At 44.4% G+C, this 12,592-nt stretch overlaps 1 protein-coding gene across 15 annotated transcripts in view; it reads right to left on the bottom strand.

Annotated features, from left to right (window-relative positions):
- The window catches only part of ZNF462 (zinc finger protein 462), a 152,657-nt gene that overhangs the window by 18,824 nt on the left and 121,241 nt on the right, over positions 1-12,592 (bottom strand). For all 15 annotated transcript variants that reach the window (XR_002337179.1, XR_002337178.1, XR_002337180.1 and 12 more), the window contains one exon: positions 5,432-5,655. Coding sequence is in view for 11 of the 15 variants with exons in the window: in XM_013993738.2 (XP_013849192.2) it covers positions 5,432-5,655 (224 nt within the window). In the remaining 4 variants the exon portion in view is untranslated. The remainder of the gene's footprint in view (positions 1-5,431; positions 5,656-12,592) is intronic.

The following is a 12,592-nucleotide window of genomic DNA, read 5'->3' as shown; positions in this document are numbered from 1 at the left end:
TCTTTCAGTTTCTTGCATAGATTCTCTCCACCACACAAAATCACCTAGAGCCATTTGTGGAAGGAAGTAATGAGCAATGCACTCAACACATCGTTTTATAAGAAATAAGTAACCTTAGTTTAGAACCAACTGCTAAGTCTATTGCTCATTTTATTTTTGGCGGTTTACACATTCATCTGGATCTCGAGCATCTTTATAGATCTATTTGTTCCCGGGGTCAGCTTCATAAGAAAAGAGTGCAGAAAATGAGCATTTATTGAGGACCTACCGTGAGTTAGGTCCTGGGGAACTTGCATCTTTTAGGTACTGAGGTTTAATTTACTTACCATAAAATTAATCTTTTTTAAAAACGAGTATTTCAATGAGTTTTAGTAAATGGGTGCATTTCTAACAATCCTCGCCATGATCTCCTATTCCTCTAACGAGTACCTTCATGCCCTCTGCCATCAGTGGGTGCTCTCAAGTTCCAGCCCCAAGCAACTTCTGATCTGCTTTGTCTTCTTAGTTCTCCCTTTCCTAGCAATTTCATATAAATGAAATTGTACAACATGTCATCTTTGGTATCTGGCTTCTGTCCATTTCACATGTCGTTTTGGAGATTTAACCATATTGTTACATATACCAGTAGCTGATTTCTTGTATTGATAAGTAGTATCCCATTGTAAGGCTACGTCATATTTTGTTTATCCAACCACTCTGTGTGCAAATGAACATGCTGGATCAGATGGTAAGTGCATGTATAACTTTTAAACACATCACCAGAAATGCTCCCAAGTAGATGTGCATTGTACATTCCAATTAGCCCTGGACGAGAGTTCCAGTTTCTCCACAATCTTGCCAACACTTTGTTGCTATCGGTCTTCTTAATTTTAGCATTTCTAGTAGATGGGTAGGGATATCTTACTGTTGTTTTAATTTATACTTCCTTAAGGATGAGCCCCATTAAGCATCTTTTCATGTCATCATTTGCCGTTTGCAATCCTCATGGGAAAGAGGCTATCCAGATCTTTGTCTCACTTTTAATTGAACTGTTTACCTTCTTACAACTGAGTTGTAAAAGTTCTTTAAATATTTCAGTTAAGTCCTTTGTTATTCTGCAAATAATTGCTTCCACTCTGTTGCCTGCCTTTTCATTTTATGAATGGTGTCTTCTTAAGAGCAAAAAATTTAATTTTGATGACATCGAAATTCCTTTTTCTTTTAATGTTCACAGCTTTTGTATCATAACTAAGGTTTTTTCCCTAACCCGAGGGAACTCTTCTACTGTTTTTCTAGTTTATAGTTTTAGCCCATACACTGAGGTTTATAACCCATTTTAATTTGTGTGTTGGGGGTGACGTAAGGGTCAGTGATCACTCTCTTCCATATGGAAATCCAATTGGAACAGCACTATTTGTTGAAAAACTATCTTTTCCTTAGTATCTTGGCACCTCTGATGAACATCAAACTGACCACAAATATTAGGGTTTGTTTTCTGGACTTTTTCTTTCTTTTTTTTTTTTTTTGTCTTTTTGCTATTTCTTGGGCTGCTCCCGCGGCATATGGAGGTTCCCAGGCTAGGGGTCGAATTGGAGATGCAGCCGCAGGCCTATGCCAGGGCCACAGCAACGTGGGATCCGAGCCATATCTGCGACCCACAACCACTGCTCACGGCAATGCCTGATCCTTAACCCACTGAGTAAGGCCAGGGATCGAACCTGCAATCTCATGGATGCCAGTTAGGTTTGTTAACTGCTGAGCTCATGACGGGAACTCCGCAATTTTTTTCTTTTTTCATACCGTTAAAGTCATTATAGGTCCTCTGCATTTCCATACACATTTCAGTGTCGATTTTTCAATTTCTACCAAAGAAAAAAGCATACTGAGATTTCGATAGATTGATTACATTGAGTCTGTCACTCTGGGAATATGGTATATACTACACTAACTTAGTTCTTTTATTTTTCTCAACAATATTGTAGTTTTCAGCATACAGCTTTCACAGTTATGAATTATTAGCATTTTATCTGTTTTGCTTTTATTATAAATGAGCTGATCTTCGTAAAATTTCACTTTTGGATTGCCCATTACTAGTATATAAAAATAAAATTGATGTTTGTATATTGATCTTATATCCTGCAACTCTGCTAAACTCACTAATATTCTAGTAGTTCTTTAAACAGATTAAGATTTTCTACCTACCAAGAGCACATCCTTTATGAACAAAAAGTTTTATTTCTTCCTTTCTAATTCTTATGGCTTTAATTTTTTGTTCTTGCCTTATGGTTCTTGACTGTTGTATTTTAACCATTAACAAACCTCTCTGTAATACACTGCATATTGCTTCTCCCATATCCTTTTCATGAACACTGAAATTAGACTTGCATATCCTTCACCCCAACAAATGACTTTTTTTTTCTTTTATATATATATATATATATACATATATTTTTTTTTTTTTTTCTGGCCCCTTCTCTGGTTATTCTCTCCCCTTAGCCTCCACAAGATCAACTCCCCCAGGCTATTTGGGAACAGTGAATTTCTTTTTCTTTTTCTTTTGGCTTTTTAGGGCCACACGCACGGCACATGGAAGTTCCCAGGCCAAGAGTCAAATTGGAGCTTGCAGTCGCCCGCCTACACCACAGCCACAGCCACGCCGGACCCCCAACCCACTGAGCTATGCCAAGGATCGAACCCACATCCTAATGGATCCCAGTCAGGTTCGTTAATGGCTAAGTCACAAAGGGAACTCCACCCCAACAAATGATTATTTTTAATTCGTGCAAAATGTCACTGCCTGTCAGTTTCAACAGTACTGCTATCTTTGTTTATAAAGTAGTATTTGAATAATTATTTCAAAAATTCAAACTGCATTTTATATGCATCGTTTAGAAGAGAAGGAACTTTTAATAAGTCTCATAAACTTAACAACAGTTGAGACAAAGATGAAAGTCATTAGGCATGCTGAGAGTGGGGGTTCTTAGCCTTAGTTAGGTGTTCACTGGACTTAATAAGCTGTTCAATCACGAAGAGTAAAATTAAAGAACCTAACAAGGCATTGTGAAAGTATAACATATCAAAGACTGTGCCTAAAATACAAACTATAGTCGGTGATTTTATACGACATTGTAATGATTTTAAAGTGTTTGTATAGAGTATATTTTAGTGATTTTATATTTACAGTATATGTGGTATATAGATATTATATATAGTGTATACACAGTATAGCATGTGTAGTACATTACAGTATATTTTCCATGTTTAGGAACTTAGCTGTCTTTCTGATAGGCTGTTGTTAGACTTGAACACAGTTCAATTCACAAAGAGACTTAGACATGGGCCTCAAAGTATGGGAAATACCAGGACTTCATTTAATCTTACCAAACTTCTGTGAAAGGTTCTCCAATTCCCACTCAGAAATCAGAAACAGATACAGAAAGTTAAGTAACTTGCTGAAACTGTAGAGTAAATGGTGGAGACAAAATTCAAACCCAGTTCTTTTTGGCTCCCAAAGTTCTAAACAGGGCCGGGGGGTGGGGTGGGGGCCAGGGGGTGGTGTCTAAGTTTCCTGAGTAACCCATTTGCCTGATGCACATTCCAAAGCCACAGGGGTCCACGCCTGCTCGGGAAGCCTCTGCTTTCACATCTGGTATGGTTTCTAGACTTCTCTGGGGCTCCCCAGTGACTCACGGCTACTGTGCAACCACTGTGGAAGGATTTATCTTCCTGGTTTGCTGTCCCAAAATACCAGCCTGATGGCTTCAACACTATAATAAAAAGACCCGAGGTGGTTACGTAAACAAGACACATGTGCCTAAATGTAGAAAACTGAGCTCGAAATGGATGAGCACTTTTCCTTTCACTTTGGGGGCAGAAATGCCCAGGAAGTTTGAATTAAAAAAAAAAAGAGCATGAAAGTTCTTAAGTGAGATAATTAGGGCTTTTCTTTCTGCTTTCATTTTTGGACAGATCCGTTAGAAAATGAATGCACTCCGAAGCAGAAAAGTTAGCATAAAACCACTAAACTGTAGATGGGTGATAAAGCACAGCCTTCTCTCTCAACACCCCGCAGAAAAATTCTAACCCTTGGGTGCAGATGATTCACCCAGCAATCTTTGTAACTTGGCTTTGCACAGCCAGAAAAGCAGAGCTGTATTTCCACTGACAGGACACAGAAAAAGCAAAGAGGAAACAGTATCACAAGTGCTTCTCCTTGTGCCTTAAGTAAACACTCACTACATGTTTTGGATTTGTTGGTTAATTAGAAAACATTTCAACAGGCTCATGAACCGAATACAAATCATAACCACACACACCCTCCCCTACCCCCAACTCCCTGCACTCTGGACAACAGCCAAACCAGCAACTGTCTCAATTCCTGATATGCCAAGTAAGTCCTAAGAGAAGTGAGGAAGCCATCCTCTCAGATTTACCCTCTGCTCAGCAGGCTTCCGGAAGAGAATTCTTTTCATAAATAAGGATTCTATGTTGTGTACTAATCTGTTCCCTCCCCATATAAAACACTTATTTTACAGTCCTTACAATGTTCAGGTGTCTCACAGCAATGCCTTGGAAAACTTTGGTAGTCAGCAACAACTCACATGACCGAAGGCCACAGTGGCAGAGCCATCAGATAGAATAGGGACCAGCAACTGCGGGTCCACAGCCTGTCGCCTAATTTTATAAATAAAGTTTTATTGGAACACAGCCATGCTCATGCATTTGTCTTGTCTAGGGCTGCTCTCTTGCTGTAAGGGCAGAGTTGAGCAGTTGCCTCTGAGACCATCTAAGCCAGGAAAACCTAAAGTATTTACTATCTGGTGTTTTTTCTTTTCTTTTCTTTCTTTCTTTCTTTCTTTTTTTTGGGCTGCCCTTGTGGCATATGGAAGTTCCCAAGCTAGGGACTGAATTGGAGCTGCAGCTGCCAGCCTACACTACAGCCACAGCAGGATCCTTAATCCACTGACCAAGGCCAGGGACAGAACCTGCATCCTCATGGATACTAGATGGGTTCTTAACCCCTGAGCCACAACGAGAACTCCCAATTATCTGGTCCTTTACCGAAAAAGTTTATCTACCCTTGAGATAGATAATATAAGATTATGGAAAAATACTCCAGTTGGGATAAGTTAAAAAAAAAAGGGGGGGAAGGCATGCTATTTCATGTAAGGTATAATCACAGTGAAAAAAGGAAAGTGGGCATGGAAGAGACCAAAAACATTAAGCAGTTAGATTTGGGGGGTAGCATTATGGGTGGTGTCCTTTCCCTCATCTAGGTCTCCAATGGTCTGAAATGACCTTACAGATCTTTTGTAACGGAGTAAACGCGACCTCACTGTAAGCATTATCATAGCTCTCGTCTCCGTCTTGCGTACAGTGGAGGTGGCTAAATTGAGTCCAGCCCCTCCCCCAGGGGTGGGGGCAGAGGGCGGCAGCAAGGCCGGGCACGCACCTTATGCTCGTCCCGAAGGTGGCTGTCCAGTTCCTCTGTGTGCTTGGTCTCGTAGTAGCAGAGCTGGCACTTGTAAGGTTTCAGTTCATTGTGCTTTTCTATGTGTTGCTGGAGGCTCTCGTCACTGGAGCAGGTGAAGGTACACTTATCACAGCGGAAAACTACTCCCTGCAAGTATTTTGACAGTTTGGATCGGCACACTTCAATGGGGACAACGCGCTCTTCTGTGGAAACAAATTGAATATAAAGATGGGAGTGTTTACTGAGGGAAAGCAGACGGCCCGTTCTTGGGAGTATAGAGGAGAAACTCGCCCGTCCAGGGTTGTTACTCCTCATGCCTCTGGGTCTGTGAACTGCACGCATACAACGTCCCCCCCTCCGCAACTCCTCAGATCCAGAGTCTGCTGGGACCCATGGGTGTTGTTAAGGCCAAAAGCTCAATACCCAGAATGACCCCATGAAGAGACGGCAGGCTGAATGGTGGTGGCCAGTTCCTGAATGGAGGTGATCAAAGGAAGAGAGAAGAATGGCATTTCTACTAACGTGAAATGATTATCAACAGCAACCATCGGCACGTCCTACTTCCTCAGCAAGTGGCCTTCACAGATGTCACAGAGGAAGGAAACTGACACTCACTGAGCGCTTACGTGCCACCACTGTGTACCTCCCTAGCTACTCCGTCAGGCTGGAGTTATTCCCGTTTTTACAAATTGGTAAAGGAACTGCGCTTTTAATAACTCTCCAAAGGTCCCAAACTCAGTCACTGCCCAGGCGGAGATCCATACACCAGTCTATCGAACTGCAAATGTGTTATTTCCTATCATTTCCAATTCCATTCCTGGTTCCCCTTCCGAGATGTTCTCAAGGAGGCTGTTTTCCTTTCCTTGAAACCAAGGGGATCTCTAAGATCAAATCTGAAAACAAAGAAACCTGGACACTTTCATTCACTGAAAACTCCGACCAACTCGGAGGAGCTCTTGCAGATGAAACGGCTGCAGGCAACATTCTGGGGGGAGGTGGGGGTGGCGTGGGAGATGCGGAGGATTTGAGCCTTTTCAGACAATCTGTAATCTGATTGTCACAAGGGAGAAAATAAAAGACAGAGAGGATTTGGGTGCTTTTCCCGTTAACATACCAAATGCTGGAGGGCTGGAAGTGCGTGTGCTTGTTTATTTTGTACGCCCTCACCCTTGTGTTTAACTGCTCAAATTAAATTTCACACCAGTCTGCCCAGAGTATCGGCACCCGCGCCAGATATCCATAACTGGGATAAAATTAAAATCTGTGCTATTTATGCAAGGATCAAATATAGCGTGTGTTTTCATGCTGTGTCTGGATTTCAGAAGACTCAAAGTTTACAAATGGACGCACACAACATATACTTATATTATTTAGAAACAGCAATGTGTTATTAAGTCAGGAAAGCGTGATGGATCCTCAGAGTCACTGGGTAGACACATTTCCAGAGCATCCGAACGGTGCGCGCTGAAGCCGCTCACTCGGGGAGCGCTCCCTTTGTTGTTGGCCTGCCTCTGGCCCCTGGGGAATGTTCCCACCCAACGGCTCAAGCCCTGGTCTCAACCAGCAGGTTCTCACTGCAGGGCAGTCCCTGCCTTGCGAGTCCCTGAATGCAGTGATTAATTGGCCAGCAGAAAGCTGGGCAGAGGAAGCGTGGAAGGTGGTGTCTGTACCATACTCCCCAGAGCTCTAATGCATATGTTATTTTCCCTATACAAAGAGTCAGTTGCTTATTTAGAAATATAAATATTTTTAAACCAAAGTGGAGCAGACAGCTAAGGAACACATGATTATAATGGAATCCACACATTTTCTTAGAATAGCAAATGTTTTAACAGTCTTCTAACCATTCAGTTCCATGGTTTGGTGTAAATGGAGGAAAAAAAATGCTTTGGCGGAAACTAATGAGCCTTAAGAAAGCCCGGGCTACGTGGCTCTACTCCTCTAAGCCCGGTTTCTCAGTAGTAGCACTACTGATGTTTTGGCAACAGAGAGTTCTTGGCTGGGGGTGGGGCTTTTGTGAGCATTGTGGGTGTTATCAGCATCCCTGGCCCCCCCCCACCAATGCCAGCAGCACCCCCTCCTCCCCAGGTGGGATAATCAAAAATGCCGCCTGACAGCTGCACCCTGAGGGGGCAAGATGGACCCCGGCTGGAACCCTGCCCCAAGCCAAGTGCCAGGCATTCAAACCTACTGCTCCTGGTCAGATGCACGTGGACATCAGCCACGAGCAAGCTGGCGCCCATGGCAAGAGATGGGGGTGCAGGCTGAACCGAGGGGACCTGCCCCAACACACTACACCTCAGGAGTTCATGGGGAGTGTTGACCTGAACTTTTCTGGCACCTTCCTTGAGACCTGCCACCCACCCCACCCCCCTGCTCTGGCTCCCTCAGTTGGTTCCTAATTTATATGTTGTAGTTCCTACTGCTTCCACTTTCATTCTTTGGCGCTGGCCTGTCCCGTCTGCCCCAGTTCTGTCGACCTCGGTGGAGATGGAGAACAGCTGGCCATCATTTTCCGTATAAAATGCCTCCCACACCTGGACGACAGGCATTCGGTCGTCCTCCACGCATTCCCTTCTCCCCCGGAAATAATCGGTTCTTTCAAACTTGGTTTTTTATTAATAAGTCTCCCTTTCAATTCCTCTACCACTCTGGTTAGTTTTCTTTGCCATTTCCATTTTCAGTATGTGTGTCGAAGTGCATTTTGCACAAAGTCTAGGAGCGCTCAGAATAATGCCTTAGAGTTGGAAGAATAACAGTTACTGTGATTGGCTGCTCCCACTTAGGAAGCACACACTACGTTTCAAATAGGGTTATGTGGCCCACTCTCTCGGCAAATCTTCATTCTCACAATGCCCTGCAGAGTCAGTTTGATCATCTTCAGTGGAAATGGAAGGAATCTGCTAAACTGGTTCCTCAAAGTCGCTCCCTAGTTCAGTACAAAGTTGTGACCTCCGAGGCTGGGTCCCCTGACCTTGGCAAGCACCCTCCTCCATCACTCCTGAAAAGAACAATCAGGGTACATCCAATCTGTATGCTGTGCACTTATAAACCTTTTACCCCTAATAGTTCAAAATTGCAAAAGCTATCAGTGTCTAAGGCAACCATTTCTATCTGAATTTCCTTCCAGGATCTTCTAGATTTTATAAAAGGTCATTTCTCTGCTGACTTATTCTGCAGTATAAGACTTCCCATGTCCAAACTAAGAATTACCAACATCCCAATTCTCTTTGTTACATGGATGTTAATTTTAGAAGAAAAGTTACCTATTTTTCCTTTCTACAAACCTGGCTAACTAACATGACCAAGATAAAAAACAAGACAGACTGAAAGGCGGGCAAGGGAGCGACAGCGTTTTCTGAATGAGGTTATTCACGGCTCAGGCAAGGAAAGGACATAAAGTGAGAGATTGGAACATTTCCAGGTATAGCCTGAGCCCTGTCTTGGCTCCAGAAGCTCAGCGCTCAGGGCTTTTGCTTTGGGGGCAGCAACAACTGTGGGTCTTTCTTGATTTCACACCTCTCAAAATTACCCTGAGTAAGAAATCAAGGCCTGAATCACACTCATGGTGACTCAGCTTCCAGGACTGGCTGGAAAAATATTATGACTTAACCAGTTCGACTCTAAGATAGATGGTGTCTCTCACCTCCTCAGACTCAAGAATGATTGGCCCTGCAGCTGGAGAGAAAGCACAAGAGGCTGGAAGCCACACTGAAACACATGGGGGCTACGGCTCACCAAGAGCCCATAAGTGTGTGCCGTCCAACACCCGTGGTGCTTGGAGGAGAAATCTGCAGAATCGCAACTACCAAGTGTGGGGAAGTCACTTCTGTTCAAAACAGTGAAAAAAACCACATCACTGTGGAGCCCAGAATCACCAAGTAAAAATCCTTCCTGAAAGGCAGACCACAATACACACAGCTTTCCTCCGCACAACGTGCCAGGCCTAAATGCAGCAGGGTGAGATCCGGAGGTCATTCCCTCTGACAAACTCTGAATGCAGATTACCAAGAGAGAAGCCCGAGACCCTCTTTGGGCCAAACCAAAGGCCCACCAAACAAGCAACACAGCAGTAGAAAGCCACCATCCCAAAATATCATGTAAACAAAAACACATAAACATAAGCACAACAGCTCCTATGTGAAGTTACGACCTTGTGATGTTAGCCAGGCTACCACCCTCAAGCTAGAGAGAGCTGGGAATTGCACCTCTGATCCTTTTTTTTTTTTTTTTTTAAAGGCCACAGGTGCAGCACATGGAGGTTCCTGGCCACAGGAGGTTCCCAGGCTAGGGGTCAAATCAGAGCTGCACCTGCCGACCTATGCCATAGCCACAGCCACAGCCATGTGGGATCTGAGCCATGTCAGTGACCTATACCAGAGCTCACAGCAATGCCAGATCCTTAACCCACTGAGCAAGACCAGGAATCGAATCTGCATCCTCATGGACACTAGTTGGGCTCATTTCCACTGAGCCGCAATGGGAACTCTTGCACCTCTAATTCTAATAGGCACGTGTGTGAGTGGGGATGAAGGGAACATGTAATTTCACTGAATAAACTGAAAGACTGTCAATCTCAATGTAGAGTTTTTTTTTTTCCCTCTCAGGGAAAATGATACTGATCAGACAAATTAGGGCAGATTAGTTCCGTTCCAAAAAGATACCACCTGCAGGGTTCAGTTATATTCAGCATTTGTGTACATACTGAGGTTACAGGCTGGGAACCAGAAACTTGAAGTTAATATGCCAACTGGAGACCGGTCTCCATCATTACATAGCTCCGTAATTATAATGTAAATATTTGGCAAAACTGTGTTTCATGCCTATAATTCAATCTGTACCCAATTTTTCAGGTTTGAGTAGGCATCCAAGGTACATCTAGGCAAAGCTAGGCACGAGACATTGTGCTGCCAAAGCTGATAAACTCAACGCAGAGGTACTTCTGAAACCATTTACTTGCTCGCCCACCATCTCCCCTCCTTCTAAAGTTCAAGCTCCTTCAGTGCACGAACCTCGCCTGATTCTTCTTGGCTGTATCCCTTGAGCTAGCACACAGGGGGTGTTCAATATTTATAGCACGAATGAAAACCCACCAAACGTCCTACCACCACCTTTGCTCCTTGAAACAGAAGTCTCAGGGTTTACCTTTCTCCCTGGTTAAACTGGTCCAATCATGGCCATCCTCACCTAATGTTGATCTGACCTCCATTCATTCTTCCTCACAGAGATGGGTCTATAATCCTTGGCTTCAATTGTAGCTGAATTAGAACTCACCGGGCGTCCCACCAGTATCCCGGCTTCCCCTCTGTCTACTGGGTATCGTTCTGCTTTGAGGCTGGTACTCAAGTCCTCCTTCGTTTGGCTGGAGCAGACTTTTCCAAGCCTTGCCTCCTATTCCCTTCAGAACAGTAAAGACATCTTGCTTCCACTCACCTGAGTGGCTTGTGAAATTTTTCCTTCCCTTCTGTAGTGGGTCAAATGGTCATCCCCATAAATTTATGTCCACCTGACATCCTCAGAATGTGACCTCCTCGGTTTTTCAGACATGAGGTCTTTGCAAGTTAGTGGAGATGAAGTCATACCAGATTAGGCTGGGCCCTAAACCTGATGTTCTTCTACGAAGAGAGGGCACACAGGCACACACCCAGAAGAAGGCCACGTGCAGGCGGAGGCAGAGATGGGAGGATGCAGCTACAAGGCAAAGGATGCCAAGGAAAGTTGGGGGCCACCAGAAGCCGGCGAGAGCCAAGGAAGGATGCTCTCCTCGTGCTCACAGAGGGAGTGGAGCCCCAAACACCTGGATGTCAGACCTCTAACCTCCCAAACAGTAAGAAAATGTATCTATGCTGTTTTAAAGTCCCCCAGAAAACAAACACTTCCCACTTTAAATCTCTGTCTGCAGAAACACTACCAGGGCTCAATTTGAAAGCCACCCCCCTGCACCCCCCAACAGGAATCTGTCTGACACCAGGACTTTCCTGGATTCTAGTCACTCAGGATTGGATAAACACTTAAGCACATGCTGCACCTTGAGGAGGGTGGACTGGGTCTCACACATGCCATCTTAACCCAAAGGAGCCAGCGTGGCATGCCCGGAACGAGCAAATGATGAACGCCTACGGAATGCCTGGACAAACAATATGCTCTCCTTTTGCCACAGCCAACATGATCCCATGGTCATTTGCCATTCAGATGTTCCCGGAGTGAAATGGATTCTCTTTCCCTTCTACTCTACCTAACATTTTTGTCTGGACAAAAAGCTAAGGAAACTCTATTCCTGCAAACAGTAGTGCAGTCTCAGGGCCAGTTCAGAAGTTGTTTTTCTTGCCTTTCATTCCAAGTCTTGTAATTAACGAAGGTCTCAGAAAGCTCTCTTACTGCAGGCCCTAGAGACCAAAGATGTTTATTCATCCACAGGGTAAGGAGAGCACAGGTGCAGAAAGAGCCACATCTTGTTACTTTGAGCACAGTCCCAACCTGAAATTGCCAGGCAGACACCCAACCCTGTTTCTTGACTTGTCAAGACCAGCTTCCCACTGAGCTGCCATTTTTAAGTCGAGACAGACACCAAAGCCAGGCCAGGATGCGGATGGCAGACATGGCTGTTTTGAAGCGCCCTGCCACCTGTAGCACCGTGGCCTTCTTCTCTGACCTCTGGCCTCATGATCGCTCCATCCTCCTACCCTGATGCTGTGGCTACTAGAATGCTCAACAGAGTGCCACTAAGCACCTTCCCAGGAGTGCAACGTGATGGCTGGAGGGTGAAGGCATGGAGGGGGGGGTCAGACAAGCCTGGGTCCAGGTTCCAGCTGGGTCACTTATTAGTCATTCCACCTGAGGTAAGATGTTCCATCTTTCTGATCCTGTTTCCTCCCTTGTTATCAGGGATAAGGGTAATACCCACCACACCGGGTTTTGTGAAAATTTCATAAAATGACTTACTGGAAAGCACTTAGTACAACGGCTTCCTCATAAGCACTGAGTAACAGTAACCACTGCTGCCGAATCAATGTCATCATCACTGCTATCAGCCCTCAGGTGCTCGTGTTCAATCTGGACTGCACACTTTCTGAGCCTGATGAGGATAATATCTATACACTCCCATGCTTCTTTTAAAATAAATTATCTCTAGGAGTTCCC

This window comes from Sus scrofa, chromosome 1 (genome assembly GCF_000003025.6).
Source record: "Sus scrofa isolate TJ Tabasco breed Duroc chromosome 1, Sscrofa11.1, whole genome shotgun sequence".
In the NCBI taxonomy this organism is placed as follows: Eukaryota; Metazoa; Chordata; class Mammalia; order Artiodactyla; family Suidae; genus Sus; species Sus scrofa.
Note: the sequence above shows the minus strand (reverse complement) of the source record. Positions and strands in the feature narration are given on the sequence as shown.